Source organism: Lithobates pipiens, unplaced genomic scaffold (genome assembly GCF_037356315.1).
Source record: "Lithobates pipiens isolate NorthernLeopardFrog02 unplaced genomic scaffold, aLitPip1_a1.2 Scaffold_10, whole genome shotgun sequence".
Classification (NCBI taxonomy): Eukaryota; Metazoa; Chordata; class Amphibia; order Anura; family Ranidae; genus Lithobates; species Lithobates pipiens.
This window is the reverse complement of record NW_027507686.1, coordinates 70,696,349-70,713,030: the sequence shown is the minus strand read 5'-3', so window position 1 is coordinate 70,713,030 and position 16,682 is coordinate 70,696,349. Positions and strand designations below refer to the sequence as shown.

The 16,682-nt window shown below is 45.6% G+C and overlaps 1 protein-coding gene and 4 non-coding genes across 14 annotated transcripts in view; all 5 read left to right on the top strand.

Moving 5' to 3' along the window:
* LOC143932516 (uncharacterized) overlaps positions 1–16,682 on the top strand; it is a 65,101-nt gene that overhangs the window by 45,120 nt on the left and 3,299 nt on the right. For 9 of the 10 annotated variants that reach the window (XR_013262979.1, XR_013262978.1, XR_013262972.1 and 6 more), the window contains 11 exons: positions 6,816–6,855; positions 7,032–7,075; positions 8,644–8,700; positions 8,892–8,929; positions 9,268–9,318; positions 10,517–10,554; positions 10,878–10,925; positions 11,093–11,118; positions 11,296–11,333; positions 11,829–11,884; positions 12,119–12,148. Coding sequence is in view for 1 of the 10 variants with exons in the window: in XM_077455837.1 (XP_077311963.1) it covers positions 6,816–6,855; positions 7,032–7,053 (62 nt within the window). In the remaining 9 variants the exon portion in view is untranslated. The remainder of the gene's footprint in view (positions 1–6,815; positions 6,856–7,031; positions 7,076–8,643; positions 8,701–8,891; positions 8,930–9,267; positions 9,319–10,516; positions 10,555–10,877; positions 10,926–11,092; positions 11,119–11,295; positions 11,334–11,828; positions 11,885–12,118; positions 12,149–16,682) is intronic. The other variant, XR_013262980.1, reaches the window with a different exon arrangement.
* Positions 9,096–9,163, top strand: LOC143956389 (small nucleolar RNA SNORD31). Its single transcript, XR_013269904.1, has one exon. It is a non-coding gene; the product is annotated as a small nucleolar RNA SNORD31 (small nucleolar RNA).
* On the top strand, positions 10,721–10,787 carry LOC143956354 (small nucleolar RNA SNORD31). The gene has a single exon (XR_013269897.1). It is a non-coding gene; the product is annotated as a small nucleolar RNA SNORD31 (small nucleolar RNA).
* On the top strand, positions 10,969–11,037 carry LOC143956374 (small nucleolar RNA SNORD31). Its single transcript, XR_013269900.1, has one exon. It is a non-coding gene; the product is annotated as a small nucleolar RNA SNORD31 (small nucleolar RNA).
* On the top strand, positions 11,689–11,760 carry LOC143956297 (small nucleolar RNA SNORD30). The gene has a single exon (XR_013269884.1). It is a non-coding gene; the product is annotated as a small nucleolar RNA SNORD30 (small nucleolar RNA).

Sequence of the window (16,682 nt, the reverse complement as noted above, 5' to 3'; positions counted from 1 at the left end):
ATCCAGTTCAACCTATGTAGGTGTAATTGTGCCAATGTCTAATTTCCCATAGCCCTGTGTTAAGATGCACATCAGTCTCATTCATACTCCCTGCTGATGCCACAAATCATGGGAGTTCCACATCCTTATTGCCCTGACAGTGAAATCCCCCTGCATTTTAAGGTTAAACTGCTTCTCCAATCTCATGTGGCCCCATGTCCTCTTGCACAGCTTGAGACTTTTTTTTCCTATGCTGTGATCACCATTGAGGTATTTGTAAATTGCTATCGTACCCCCTCTCAAGCATTGTTTTTACAGCAAATGCGTTTGCTTGTAGGCGTTGCTCATGGGGTCAATCAGTCTATTTATTTTGTTGCCCTTTGGACTCTCATTCCATCACATCCCTTCTGAGGCCTGGTGATCAGAACTGGACAGACTACTCCAGATGTGCTCTAATACGTTTATAAAGTGGTAGGGTTATCACTCTGTGGAGTATATCCCCCCCCCCCCCCTTTATGCATGTTAACCACTTCCATACTGGGCCTCTTCTGGCACTTTCATGTAAATCACTTTTTTGCTAGAAAATTACTCAGAACCCCCAAACATATTTATAAATTTAGCAGACAACCTAGGGAAAATTGCAGTCATTGCAACTTTTTATCTTGCGCAATTTTCCAAACTCCTTTTTTGGGGGGAGAAAACTGTTTCATGAATTAAAAAATAACCGTAAAGCTAGCACAATTTTTTTTATTTTTTTGTATGTGAAATGTTATGCCGAGTAAATGGATGTCTAACATGTCATGACTTAAAATTGCATACTCATAGAATGGCTCCAAGCTTCAGTACTTAATCTCCATAGGTGACACCTTAAAAAGTTTTACAGGTTACTAGTTTTTAGAGTTGCAGAGGAGGTCTAGTGCTAGAGTTGTTGCACACGCTCTAACAGATACCTCACATGTATAGTTTGAATGGCGTTTACATGTGAGCACGACTTGCATGCATGTTCGATTCTGAGCGCGAGCTTTCGGGGACGGGCATTTTAAATTATCTTAGATTCACCGACTGACATGGCTCACCATTGGGTTATGCCCTATTACTAGGAGATCCTAGGCATTAGTTGTAACACAACTCAGAACTCTTGGTTCCATCTAGGGGGTGGTCCCTTGGGCCCTGCCATGCAGTCATCAGTTTTATTTTGCCTAGTGAAGGACCTACAGGCCCTTGGGTTTTTTTTTAATGCAGAAGTATGACTTTGCGAAAGATTGATCCTGTGATCTAGCAACAGCCGGCTGGGTGACAGGCTGGATACCCTTATCCTTGTAGTCTCCCCTGAAACCTCAGCTCCAGAGGTGGTCTATGAGCTTTTATGCTCCGGGGCATACCTATGACCGGCCACCCTGTACTGATCAGTAAGTTGGTCTGTGAAGGAATGTCTCCCAGCTCTTCAGGACTGGTAAGTACAGCTCTGCCTACCTCGGTGGGGCTGGGCATTCCCTGGGAGGTTGATTCGGTGGTCTCTCTCCTCTCCCCTGTCCATATCTCTTCTCCTGTCCCAAGTTCCCTGAGGGTGGCAGACGGGTAGGGTCAGCATGGCTTCAGAAACTGGTGTTTCTTGCCATGAAATCCAGGCAATTGCAATCGGGTCACCTGCAGAATGTGCAGTGCCCATGGACACCCTGACGGCGGTCCTCAATTTGTTCGTTGCCAAGATGGAGGCAGTGCGTGGGAAGAAGGGTGCCCCCCCACGTCCTCTGGGGAGAGCTGTGACGCAGACTCTGTTCCTGCTGAGGCTGGTGACCCCTGCTCTCTCTTGTCAGATGAGGCTGACCAGGACAGTTCAGACGGTGAGGATGAGTTCAGGTCCGTGCGAAAGAGCTTGTTGGAGCACTTATCACAGCTGTGCGTGATACCCTGAAGATTCAGGAGCCAGCAGGTCCCTTTTGGGTCCTGCAAGCCAGCACGTTCACCTAATAAGGTGGTCTAAGGTGTTCCCGTATCTGACTTATTTTCACAAGTTCACTTTCAAGGCATGGGGTCGCCTGCAACGGCCCTCTTCTGTCCGCAAATACATGGCGGTGCTTTGCCCTTTTGAGGAGAGGCTTTTCAAAAAAATGGTCGGCTCCTTCAGTTGTGAAACCCCCCCCCCCCCCGTATCCAGGTTGAATAAAGTAACCACGACCCAGGTAGAGGGGACTCCTGCGTTCAAGGATCCCATGGACAGGAAGGTTGAGGCAGTGGCTCGTTGCTTACGGTTGTGGGGTCAGCCGTGCGACCACTACTGACATCCGCACTTGTGTCGCAGACACTGAGTGGGCGAAACGTTTGTACCACGAATTAGGAGAGCAACAGGCTTTTGTCTGCGTGGAACGAGCAGACAAACTAGTGCAAGGCCTTAAGTACATCCGTGACGCGGCCCTGGATACTGTTATCCAGGGCTTCAGTGTCAGCTGTGGTGCTGAGGCACCTGATATGGCTAAAATCCTGGTCTGCTGACCAGGCATTCAAAAAAGCCCTGACTGATCTTCCCTTCCTTGGCGACCGGCTCTTTGACATTAAGAATGCCACAGGTGGTAAGAGTACCTTACGCCCACAGGCCAGGAAGGCTAAGGAGGGAACAAGAAGCGCAGCCGATGCACGGGAGGTTGCTCACATACTTCGGTGGGCAGAGCGGCACGTATCGGGCCTGTCGGCCATTTACATCCTGGGAGTGGAGAACTGGCAGGCGGACTGAGTCGCCAGATGCTGGACCCAGGAGAATGGGCATTGCATCCGGAGACATTTAGGTTACTGTGCCTGAGGGGGGGCACACCAGACGTGAATCTTCTGGCCTCCCGTCTCAATTGGAAGGTGCCAAGATTTGTGTCCAGGACAAGGGATCTGTGGGCAGACTTGTCAGAAGCACTGGTGGCTCCGTGAGATCAGTACCAGCTGATCTCTACGCCTTTCCGCCACTGAAACTGCGAAGCAGATGTGGTAACAGTGTAAGCTAAGGGGATCCCAGTAATACTGATTGGCCCCAGCATCCTTGGTATGCAGACCTAGTGCGACTGCAGTTGCGAGAGGACTTTCTTTCTCAAGGTCAGATTCCCCATCCTGCTTTACCATCGCTGGCTTTAACAGCATGGCTATTGAGAGCCATGTGTTGGGATCACCCAGTCCGACAGACCCTGGTTCCTCAACTATGCTGGGAGCACAGTAATCTTCTCGAAGATATACTATCGTACCTGGAAGGCCTACCTCTCCGTGTGAGGAGAGGATGGCATCCGTGCTCCTTTAACATATCCAGGATCCTGCTGTTTCTTCAGCAAGGAGTAGACCAGAAATTGGCGTTAAGCACCGTCAAGGGGCAAATTTCAGCCTTGGCTTTTTTTTGTTTTGTTTTTTCTTCAGCAGCCCCTGGCGTCTCACTCATTAGTGAGTACCTTTTTGTTCAGGGGGTACGACATGTAGTCCCTCCAGTGCGTCCAGCGTTACCCCTGTGGGATTTGAACCTGGTTTTGGCGCTTCAAAAAACGCCGTTTGGGAATATCAGGGAGATTCCCCTGTTGACTTTCCCAGAAAGTGGTCTTTCTAGTGGCCATCACATTGGCCAGGAGGGTTTAGGGAACTAGGGCGATTGGCAAGACAAGGCAGCTAGCTGGTTATCCACAAGGATAAAGTGGTGTGTCTGCAACCGTATTTTCATATCAATGAGGACATTGTATTGCCATCTGTGACCTAAGCCGAAGCACCCTAAGGAGAGGTGGCCCTTCACGCTCTGGACGAGGTTCAGGCTCTGAAGGTGTATTTGTCTGCCACTGCTCCCTTTCGGAAACGGATTCACTGTTTCAGTGGCTGGACTCAAGAAAGGCATGGCTGTCTTGTCGGCCACCATTTCCAGGTGGATCAGTCAGATTGTAGTACAAGCCTATGCCTTGAAGGGGCAGGTGCCCCCCTTTCCGGTCACGGCCCACTTCAGAAGGGCAATCGGAACGTCTTGGGCCTTCTGACACCAAGCGTCAGTCCCTCAGGTGTGTAAAGCGGCGACCTGGTCGTCTGACCACACGTTTTCCAAGTTCTACAAGGTTGACAGTGCATCGGCTGATGCCTGTTTTGGTCGCAAAGTTTTGCATGCAGCTGAATCGTTGCAATTGAATATGCAATATATTGCTGCTTTTTTTTTTTTTTTTTCGCTGAACAGTACCATTAATGCGCTGTTGCATTACATTCCGCAGTTTTTTTTGTGTGGTTGAGGGCACCCTGGTTTTTTGTGGGCAAAGTTTCGATAGTTCCCACTTTCCACAGGAGTTTTTTTTTTTTTTTTTTTTTATCTTCTCTTCCTCCTGCCCCTCGTTTGACACTGCTTGGGGACGTCCCAATGGTTATTAGAGGAGCTGTGCCGGTCGGTGAATATAAGAGAAAATAGGATTTTTTTTTTTGTACTCCTCGCCATAAAATCCTTTTCTCTGTAGTTCACCGACTGACACAGCACCCTCCCCTCTATCTTTTCCGTTATACTGCTTGACATACTCATGACTGCATAACAGGATGGAGGATTGTTGCCCAAGGGACTGCCCCCCTGGGCGGAACTAAGAGTTCTGAGTGTTACTACTAATGCCTAGTATCTCCTAGTAATAGGGCATAACAACCCAATGGTTATAAGAGGAGCTGTGTCGGTCAATTACAGAGAAAAGGAATTTACGGTGAGTACAATAAATCCTATTTTTTTTTTTTTATCACTTTTATTCCTATTACAAGGAATGTAAACATCCTTAGTAATAGGAACCTATTGTGACATTCCTCTTTATGGAGAGATGGGCTCAATGAGACGCCATCTCTCCTCCAGGCTGGAAGCATGAGATGGGTGAATTTATTTATTTTCCTCGCTCTCATGCTTTACAGCTGCGATAGCAGCTTTGTTTACTTCTGGTAACTGTCATAGAGATGACTGACCATCTGGTCACTGGAAATTTCGGCGCCAGACAATTCTTTTGCCAGGCCCCCAATGGCACGGGAGAAGCAGAGGGAGGAGAGGACGTCTCCTATAAGAAGGCAGAACTGCTATGATCGTTATGCATAGAATCTGCAGCTGCAGGCATCATTGAAATATTCCCTCAGTCATGTACTGTGGTAGGGAAGTGGTTAATCTGCTGGCTTTAGTAGCAGTTTACTAGGACAGATCTTTCTCCATCCTTGATTCCCTGGAGGTCCTCCCCCTAGTGAGTAGTTTGCATGGGGTTTTGTCCCCCCGTACATACTTAAAATTTCTCCACTCCATTATTTTGTTCAGGTTTTAATATACAATTTCTATATCCTGATGTGAAGTTATTCCCCCTGCTTAATTTGTCATCTGCAAAAACACCTATTTATCCCATCCTCCTATGTTTGTCACTTATATAGATATTAAATTTGTCCCAAGACAGGACCTTGGGGTTCCCCACTTCAGACCAGTCCAAGTACATGTTATTCATCACCACCCTTTGGGCCTACCCCTGTAACCAGTTTGTTTAATCCAAGCACAAACCTTATGGTCCATGCCTGCAGACCTTAGCTTGTAACTTAAGCGTTTATGTGGGACTATCATGCTTTTGCAAAATGTCAGCTGGCATACCCCTCCTTTTCCTGTGTAAAAACTGAGGGTGTAGACATTTAGTACTTCAGCAGCAGTCTGCAATTCGCAATGAAATCGGTCAAGTAGTGCAGGAAACATTTTCATTTGATGCAATATGAAGGTTCATTGCTGGGAGTGGGGTGCAACTTACAGCCCTTTCACAATGTGCTGCCTAGGGCGTCAGTAGTAAAGTGGCGCTATTCGACCACTAGCAGGTCCAGTTTTAACCCCCACTAGCGGCCGAAAAGGGGTTAAAACTGCCTGCAAAACACTGCAGTGACATTTTGCTGGCAGCATAGTAGCGCTGCCCCATTGATTTCAAGTCCTCAGTTTTTCACACTGTTTTTTAGGGGTGCCCTCAGTGTGAAAGGGGTCTTATTGCACAACATGTCACTGTTGTGAATGGGGGCTTTAGTATACCTTCCACAATCTAGTTAAGTGTATCTGGCTGGTCAATCTGTCATTAAACCAGCTTATACAGCCTATCTGTGAATTGAATGTATAGGAGGCTATAGGCTTACTATTCGCCATGTTGGAAGGCATTTCTGCAGATTTTTTTAAAGAGGAAATCCACCTACAAAAAAACAGCCAGCAGCTATAAATACTACAGCTGCTGACTTTTTTTAATAAATGGACACTCACCTGTCCCAGGGTCCAGCGATGTCAGCAGCTGAGACCGATCTCTCGGCTGCTGCCACCATTTTAGGTAAGGTAATCATGAAGTGAAGTGTTACGGCTTCACTTCCCGGTTCCCTACATTGGGACATTGGTTCTTTGGGACAGGAAGTGAAGGGAATTCGCCCCATGGAAAAAAGGCAAAAATAAACCTTACAGGGGTTACAACCTTCCCTTATGCTATCTAGAATGAGTTGTTGCTTTATAGTTCTACTTTAAAGTGGAAGTAAACCCATGGATTTATACAGTTAAAAAAAAGGCATGCCGGGAATGCTGACTGCACATTGGTTGTGCTCTCAGCCAAACTATCAAACCATCCAATGGCTGGTGTCATAATGAATCAAATGTGCAGCACCATAGCAGTTGAAGATTAAACAGAGGCAAAGATGGCAGCTTCCTTGGCTGAAAACGATAGGGGAGTTTACTTCCACTTTAATCTCTATACTGCTGTAGACATGGAGCACTATCGGCAGGTAATGTACATCTAAACTGCCTGTCTGAGCAGCTTTCTGCTGAGGTGTACCAGATTAAGATGTGGTAACTTACATTTAATCATTCTGGCTTTTTTCAGTGTTGATACGATCTGAAGATGGCTCCCCACAGCATTACAGGTGAGCAGTAAAGACTTGAATGTAGGGTACAATGTGGTGGTCATCAGTGATGATCTATATAGACAAGCATATATCTGACTTGTCAGTGAATGTAACCTTTTGTTTTGAGATGACAGACTAGAAAGGCCTGCTTCTGTTTTTTCGTTTCAACACTTGACTAGATTCTTTCTCCTCAGGGTGCCTCTTGATGTATGGTGAAAATGAAGACTACATCGATTGGGTAGGTGTCATGACTCGCCAGTGTTTAAGTGGTTACCACACGGCTTTTTGAAAGGGTAGATTTGCTTGTAGGAATGAACAGCAAGTCCCTCAGTCACTATGAAGTAGAGCTGAACCTAAAATCTAGTTTTAACCAGTAAAATGTGTACTTTTTATTTATTTTTTCACAACACTGCTTCACATCTGATATTCTAGGCACCTTTTTTAATTCCAACCTCGGGTACCGGTTAGTTGACTAGGTACATGCCACTGCTCCTGCCTTTGATTAGATTACTGGATTACGTTGGGGTCAAGGGATGGTGTATAATGAAAAGCAATGTAACATACAATGTAATGTAGTGGGTGCTACATTGGTTACTGACTTGTCTCACGCTGTTGCATGGGATTGTATCCTCTGCATCCATAGTGGTTCTATGACCCTGGTCACACTGCAATTTGACCCTAATAAATTGCACCCTATTGTCGGAAGCAGTCAAATAGGTGTATTAGCGCCATGCCAATTTTGAAAGCTCCTGCACTAGTTAGCTATTTCACGGGTGTGACTTGCAAAGAAATCTGCATGAAGTTTCTCAGATGTCTTCCAAGTTGTACTGAAATGCAACTTGGAAATCCTGCTACCTCACTTGATGTAGCACGATTTCAATGTTACCAGGGTGTAAAGGTCTTTGTGCCCCCCCCCCCCCCCCCCCCCCATGCATTCTATGCATTAAAGTAAACGTTGGTAGCTTCCCTTCCAGCCTCCTAAATATTCAACCTCAGCCTGATCTTGGATTAGTGCTGTGCACTGTGAAGCTCTCCTGTCTCAGGCTTGGCTCCTGCTGCCGTCATTCAAAACCTGAGCATGGGTGGGGCTGAGCCAGAATTAAGCACACAAGTGCTCCCCTTAGGCAGTAGCTTTCTGTGTAGGGAGGAGCCAGGTAAGCCAGTGGGGGACCTGTGAAGAGGATTGGAGCTGCTCTGTATTAATACAGTACACGGATCAGATAAATGGAACATGTAATGAAGGGGAATTTCAGGGTTTACAATTGATTTTAAAGCAATTCTTGACTCAAAATCTTCACTATGGCAAAACCATAACCTGAAATGTGAGTCTTGGTGAACTGACCCCAATCTGGTTTTGTGAAACAGGTGCTTTCTGCCATGAAATTGTTTTGGTGGCTAAAGCTAGACTTGACAAATATTTCTAAGGGTCTAAAGCAGTAACAGGCTCTTGCATAGGACCATATAAATCTGGCAGACCAGCAAACTGCCTCTTTAAATTTATAGATGTCCAGTTAATATGCTTGGCAGAAGCTCCTACTCTTGCACCTATTAGTGTTTAAATATGTATAGTTCAGCTATGGCCATTAATACTTGGTTCAGTATTGCAAATTCTTTTGACATGTATGGAAACTTGCTAAACCTTGCCCTAGGCTTGTATGTTCAGTCTTGCTCCAAATGATGACTTGCAAATCTCGTTCGTCTGAAATAGTCTGAAGAATATTCCTAGCATGGTGGAGTTCTGATGGAGCGTAGGTTAAAATGCTAACTTGCTGCTATTACAAAGCTAATGGCCCTTTTTGTTCACAGGTTAAACAAGGTGGAATGTATGAAGACAAGACTAAGACTTCAGTAGGATAAATCAAGGTAAGCACTGCATGTGTGTTTTTTTTTTTTTTTTTTAAAGCGCTTCTGGTCTGATGGGATGAAAGCTTTAACCTAAGTATATGGACGACAAAAGTCTCATGGCAGATGGTCACCAAAGCCCTGATCAGACCCGATGTACCAAGGTGTAGCAAGCTTGGCTTTGCACGCTTAACTATGCCTTTGTGTTCCAGATCTCTGGCTTAGAGAAGACCTTGATGGTATGATACAGGTAAATGCAGTATTTTAACTCATTGTTACTTTGATCCTAAAGCTCCATTTGAGTTGCTCATAGTTGCAATAAAATTGCTGAAAGCTTATGGAGCTGGCCCATCCTAGAAGCTACACAGCTAATGAGCTGAAATATCTTTAGCAAAAATGTGATACTGAGCATAATTGACTTTATGATGACTCCTTACCGCCCCAGTCTGATGTTTGGTGACTGAGTGGTTTTGTTCTGATGGCCCACATTAAGGGATATTCCTAGCATGGTGGAGTTCTGATGGAGCGTAGGTTAAAATGCGAACTTGTTGCTGCTATTACAAAGCTAATGGCCCTTTTTGTTTACAGGTTAAACAAGGTGGAATGTATGAAGACAAGACTTCAGTAGGATAAATCAAGGTAAGCACTGCATGTTTTTTTTTTTTTTTTGTTTACCACTTCAATACAGGGCACTTAAACTCCTTCCTGCCCAGACCAATTTTGAGCTTTCAGCGCTGTCGCACTTTGAATGACAATTGCGCGGTCATGCTACACTGTACCCAAATAAAATTTTTATCATTTTTTTTCCCACAAATAGAGCTTTCTTTTGGTGGTATTTGATCACCTCTACGGTTTTTATTTTTTGCGCTACAAATAAAAAAATACCGAAAATTTTGAAAGTTTTTTGTTTCAGTTTCAGAACTTTGTAAATAAGTAAGTTTTCTCCTTCACTGATGGGGCTACACTGATGGGCACTGATGGGCACCAATGAAGTGGCACTGATGAGGTGGCATTGATGGGCACTGATAGGCGGCATGGATGGGCGACACGCATGGACACTGATAGGTGGCACAAATTGGCACTGATAGCTGGCACGGATGGGCATGGGTGGGCGGCACAGGTGGGCATGGGTGGGCGGCACGGGTGGGCGGCACAGGTGGGCACGGGTGGGCGGCACAGGTGTTATACTGTACTAATGGATGCCAATCAGTGATGCCCATTATGGGCACTGATTGGCATCCCTGGTGGTCTAGGGAGGATTACCTTTTTCCTGGTGGTCTGGTGGCGTCCCTGGTGATCCAGTGTGGGCATTCTCGGGGGGGGGGGGGGGGGGGGCCTGTGCTGATAATCGATCAGCACAGACCCCCCCCCCCCCCTCCTCTGTCAGAGGAGCAGCCGATCGGCTCTCTACTCGCGTCTGACAGACGCGAGTGAGGAAAAGCCGATCACCGGCTCTTCCCATTTACACTGTGATCAGCGGTGATTGGACACGGCTGATCACGTGGTAAAGAGTCCGGAGACTCTTTACCGAGATCTTAGTTGCCGGGTGTCAGACTGACACCCCGCAACAACGATGGCCGCGATGCGCGCCCCCGGGGGCACGCAGCGGCTCATAATCCTGAGCACGTCATATGACGTCCGGTCAGGATTATGAAACCACTTTGCCACCGTCAATTTGTAATAGGGCGGGCGGCAAGTGGTTAAAGTGCTTCTGGTCTGATAGGATGAAAGCTTTAACCTAAGTATATGGACGACAAGTCTCATGGCAGTCACCAAAGCCCTGATCAGACCCGATGTACCAAGGTGTAGCAAGCTTAACTATGCCTTTGTGTTCCAGATCTCTGGCCTAGAGAAGACCTTGATGGTATGATACAGGTAAATGCAGTATTTTAACTCATTGTTACTTTGACCCTAAAGCTGCATTTGAGTTGCTCATATTTACAATAAAATTGCTGAAAGCTTATGGAGCTGGCCTCTCCTAGAAGCTACACAGCTAATGAGCTGAAATATCTTTAGCAAAAATGTGATACTGAGCATAATTGACTTTATGATGACTCCTTACCGCCCCAGTCTGATGTTTGGTGACTGAGTGGTTTGTTCTGATGGCCCACATTAAGGGATGTGCTCTGAAATTTAGGCTATAAACTGCTTTACATATGTACACTTGCTGTTTTATGACAGTCAAAATTTCCTTGTAGGCGCACCTGGCACTCTGAATGGCGACACACACTGGATTTTATGTACAGGTAAGTTGAGTAACATTGCTCCAGGTTCAAATGTATTGCAAGTTTAGTTTTTTGTGATATTTTACCGCCCCAGTCTGATATTTAGTGACTGAGTAATATATTCTGAGTTTGTTTAAAGAGGTCCCCCTAAAATCCCTTCCCTGTCCTAACTATCTTTCTCTTCACAGAAAATTAAACTGCTCCATCGTGTGGGGTAAGTAAAATCCTATTTTTGGGGGGCAGGTGGATTTGGGGTTTCTTCACTGCAGTGATGTCATACTAGCTCACTTTGAAAAATAATGAAACTCTTAACTTCTGAGCAGTAGCTACTGTAGAGATGTGGGGTTTTATTTTTTATAGAAAGTTCAACTGAGTATTTTTCTGATTGCAGGGTCTCAGAAAATGGAATTGCAGATCTCAAAGGAAATGGTAGGTGATGTTAAAACGGGGAAACTTCAGTTGTCTTCTAGCATTGAGTGGTAAAACTAGTTAACCTGAGAAGTAGACATTGCAATACTTGACTGCATATCTGAACAATTTGCAACTTTTCTAGAGCCGCTGTAATTTACTTTAGATGCTACCACTGTTTCCTAGTGATCAATACAACCCATTTATGGAATGGGGCTTCAGCGTTGCCTACAAATCTCTAGTTGGGGTGTTCTTGTGTAGTAGTGGGTCCAACTGCCTCAGGTAAAGGGATTGGCAAAATGCTTGTGTAAAAGTAGTTAATTGCGTAGTTGTACAAAGGCTTTGCTCATGACAGTGTAGATAAGCTAGGGTATAAACTGATGATGATTTATCTCTTGGAATCTCGTTCGTCTGAAATTCTGATGAGACCTTATTATAACTGACAGTTTAAAAATTTGGCTTTGTATTCTTGCTGTGCTTGATGATGCAATGTCTGACATGCTAAATCTTTATTAGGCATCGATTGGTACTACATGGGGATGGCCAGAATTGGAGAAGACATGACATATAAGGTATACACCTCCAAATATGTGATGTGAATAGGGCAAACATAGGTTAACACGCTCCCAACAGTTAACACTGAGAAACCTGTGGGGGACACGGTGATGAATAATCCACTATACCGTGAGCTGGCATTCTGCTGGCTGTGACAAGGATCGTCGCTATACTGAAGAGATCCCCCTCTAGCTGTAGTCACTGTTTTTTGTAAGGACGTGTTTTTTACCTATTTCACTTTGTCCTTTCAGCTTTCAACTGGAGGAAAATTTTGGTTTAAGGTAAGACTTGATTGTTTAGTCATTCTGCCTAATAGCACCATGTATGAATCCACTTGGGAGATCCCTACCAGTAGCAGTTTAAGTCTGACAGTGATATGGCACTGCTTTACAGTTAGCAGTATAGTTAGTTAGTATAGTTCCCCTTATAAAAAAAAATGTAAGGCCAACCTTATTGCAACAGGATCACAAGTGATTTGCCTAAGGTGGTACACTGTAAATTATGCAAAAATACCAAATCCTCCATGCATGCTGTGTACAGTAGTGTCCTAACTAGTATGTTCAACATGCTTTTTGAAATCCACATGGCCACAAATGTTTGACTATAGCTTAAGAGGTTCACCTTGTTCAACATGGTAAATCCAAAATGTAGGGTGTAACATGTTGCAGCAGCACACCTGGCTATGTGGTTGAGTATTGTGAATGAGAGAACTAAAAATACCAACAAGCTTTGCAGCTGATGGCCCTCTAGGTATTATGATGCTTCCTGTTTAACTGCCTGTACAAGCAAACGGTCTGTAGTAGCCTCAGACTGCATCTGTAATCTGCTGATCACATGTTACAATGCTTTGTAGCCTCCTAGTAAATGCAGTCTTGCAAGTCTCATTTAATTCTAGCCATGCATTAACTACACCTGCTAAAATGGCATTCAGAAGAAACTCCCTTACACGCCCAAAGGCATGTGACATTAACTTCAATCCCTCCAAAGGTGCAGTCTAAACTTGACTGCACATAAATAAGACATACATTAACAGAATGCTGATGTGGTATATAATCAGCTGCATGGAGCAGTCTAGTTGAATGTCCAAGGGCCTAACTTGAGCATGTGCTGAGGGGTGGCTTGCAAAGTGTTAAACTAGGCTCACACATGCCAACTATAGTTGCAGTCACTTTTTAAAAGGGGTCAAGCTTTGTTCACTTGAACCAAACTAATCTCACAGTATCTTCAAAAACTAACTACAGCAGTCCTGGACATGTGTGAACAAACGTGTCTTTTGTATATGTGAACCACTTTAAGGCTCGGGACCTGATCTTCTCAGGTCCCTCTTTGCTGCTCCTGGCTCCTCCCTGTCAAGTGCCCCACAGCAAGCGGGTTGCTTTGGGGCAGCTGAGCTTAAGCTTCCTGTGTCATTCAGACATGGAGCTGCTGTTTGCTGCCTCTCCCTCTCCATTGTTTAACTGATCTTGACAGCAGTAGGAGCCAGTGGTGCTGTCTCAGACCATCAAAAGTCCAAGATGGCCAATAGACTTGTGGACAGATAAAGCTCAGTTAAATACATGCTGGGGAGGCTCCTACTTACGACTTTATCTTCATGCATGAAGATAAAAAAAAACTTTTGCCTTTACAACTCCTTTAAAGATCTGAGCTAGGCCATTTAGCTGATGTGCAACATGCTTGTGCCTTTTTTTTTATTTATTTTTTTCCTGGCCAGCTGTTAGAGCTGCACAATCTTTAAAGAATCAATTCAACCCAACCACAATCTTGGCACAGTTTCCTAATGCAGTGCAAAGTTCTCTGGTCACTTATGGCTGTCAAAAAGGCCAAGTTTATCACCACATCCTTTGCTGGAGATAGAGAAGGGTAACACTTGGTGCTTTTAGATCAAAGGAATTGACTTCAGTCTGTAAATGAAGTCAGTTTAACCACTTAAAAACGAATCCTTTCTCTTGCTTACAAGTTGAAAGTTTATTTTATTATTTTTTCCTCCCTTTGTCTTTTAGGACAGCACCTGGAGAGAGCACAGCTCCACCCACTTTCCCAGGAAACACTGCAGATCACTTTAAAGACCGGGCACTTCCACCATGGCATCAGTTGTAGTGTTTCCTCCAGCCATGGTGGAAGTGCTGCAGGGAACCAAGGGGTGCTGCGCTCTCTCCAGGTGGGGAGAGTTGGAGGCATACCATTGTGTTTTTTTTTTTTGTTTGTTTTTTTTGGTACAGACCTGGCCCAGCTTCCTCCCTTCCCGTGCGGGGGTCGCTCCGGTGTCCCCTCTCCTTCATACCCAGGGGGGTCAGGCTGTGGAGGTCCCCCCTCTTCTAGACCGACGGCTGGGTCTGAGACACGGCTGGGATTCATATCTTGCGCCGTTCGTTTCAGGCTCATGTCTTCCGGGTCCGGATGACGAGCGCGTCATTCCGGCCGGGGGCGGGACTTTCAACGGTGTGACGCGGCTTCCAGTTCCGGCCGCTGGAACGCAGGGAGAGGGGGCGGTCTCTTCGGCTTACATCACTTCCAGGATTGGCGTGGAATTTAAACTGATAAAAGCGCCCAGACGCCATTGATCCTCGCTGAACGATGGAAGAGGATCAATCAGCGATGGCAGGAGCCACGATTGTTAGCCAGGCTCAGGTAAGCAGGGGCAGTGGTCTCTGTCATTACTGTTTGAGCCATGTAGTTTCCTCCCTTGCACTGGGAAGCCTGCAGCATTCTTTTCCTATGTTGCTATTTAGGAATAATGCTTTTCAATAGTTTAGTGAGTCTGCGGGGGGATTCACTGGCTGAAGAGCAAATAGAATTTGAAATTTTTTAATCTGTTCTATTTGGCAGCATGTCGTTTTTTCTCTTTGTTCATGTGTATTGTAACTGAGGTTTTGGGTTTTTTTTTCCTTGGTGTATTTCAGAAGGTGAAAAAAGACCAAACCTGTCTCCCCTCCTAGCAAGAGGAGGTGCCCATCATGTAAAAATGTACTTGGAGATTCTTGGACCAAGGTGTTATGCAGGTCCTGCATAAGCGACTTGGTTAAGGAAGAAGCAGCTTCCACTACCCCTGCGTCTCAGCAGGGAGAGCTGCTAAGTTCTTTTAGGAAAGAATTATCAGATACTTTTGCATCTTTCCGGTCTTATTTAGACAGGCGCCCAGCTGCAGGTAGTAGCTCAGCGCCCCGTTCTCACTCCCCAGCATCTGCATCCAGGGGGGGCAGTGACTCGGAGGATGAAGAACATAGTAGGTCCTCTGCTTCTGAGGAGGCAGAGGAGGTAAAGGAGGCTTCTGCTTCATCATCCCGGTATAAATTATCCCTAGAGGTGGATGACCTGCTTAAAAATATCCACACTACTCTGAATATCACAGAGGATAAAGCCCAACTGTCACTACATGACAAAATGTTTCAGGGTTTGGGCGAGGTGAAACCGTGTTCCTGGTGCATAAGTTTCTATCCGAAACTATCAAAAAGGAATGGAGAGACCCAGAGAGGGCCCCTTTCTTTTCCAGGTCCCTCAAACGCAGGTTTCCCTTTGAAGAGGATAGCTCTCAGGTATGGAACAAGAAACCTAAGCTTGACGTGGCCTTTTCTCAGGTTTCAAGGAATACGGATCTTGCGTTTGAGGACATGGGTATCCTCAAGGATTCCATGGACAAAAGGGCTGATTCTCTCCTAAGGAAGGCTTGGGACTCAACATTGGCTAACCTCAAACCAGCGATGGCTTCAACAGTAGTAGCCAGAAATCTGGAGCACTGGTTGGAACAGTTAAAAGACCATATCGAGGCAGGAACGCCTAGAAAGGACCTGCTCGATACCTTGCCTGTCCTCTTAAAAGCAGTGAGGTATATGGCAGATGCCGCGGCAGAATAGATTAAGATGTCAGCCAGGTCCTCAGCCCTGATAATCTCAGCCCGTAGGGCCTTATGGGTAAAAACATGGACAGGGGATACTGCCTCAAAAACTAAATTATGCGGTCTTCCGTTCGAGGGAGTTTTGGTGTTCGGCCCTGACCTTGAAGCCATTCTGGACACAACGGCCGACAAGAAGGGCTTTCCTGTTAAAAAGGTGAACCCCCAGAGCACTAAAAATTTTCGTGCTTTTCGAAAAACCTCGGAAACCAAAGAGACAGGATATAGAAGGCCCTGGAAGCTGCAGAAAGGAAGGGGCAAGTCGGGAGTGTTATTCCGCCCCCACCTACCCCAAACCCAAAGAGCCAGTGATGGTCTTCCAACTGTGGGAGCAAGGTTACAGGCCTTTTTTCCGCAGTGGAAGTCAGTGACAGTCTGTTCATCCTCAAAACACGCACGGTTTTATGTAACCCAGGCTCCTCGAGACCCAGAAAAATCAGTAGCCATGATCTCTATTTTGCAAGAACTGATGCAGCAAATTGTGATCATGTACGTCCCCCCCCCCCCCCCGAGGAGGTAGGGCTGAGCTGTTACTCACAATCTTCCTTGTAAAGAAACCATCGGGCAAATTCAGTTATATTCTGAATCTGAAGATTTTAAACAAATCTATCAGATACAAGAGATTCAAGATGGATACAATTTTCTCGGTGAAGAGTCTTCTGATGCTGAACTGTTTTATGGCATCCATAGACCTAAGAGATGCATATCTCCATGTGCCTATGGCCATAGCTTCACAGAAATATGAGGTTTGCGGTCAGGACGGGAGGCTCGGTGCTACATCTCCAGTTCAGAGCTCTCCCGTTCGGTCTATCCTCATCTCCGAGGATATTTACAAAGATCGTAGCAGAGGCCCTAGCCCCCCTCAGAGTAGAAGGTATATCAGTCGTTCCATACTTGGACGACCTTTTAATTTTTGCCAATACAAA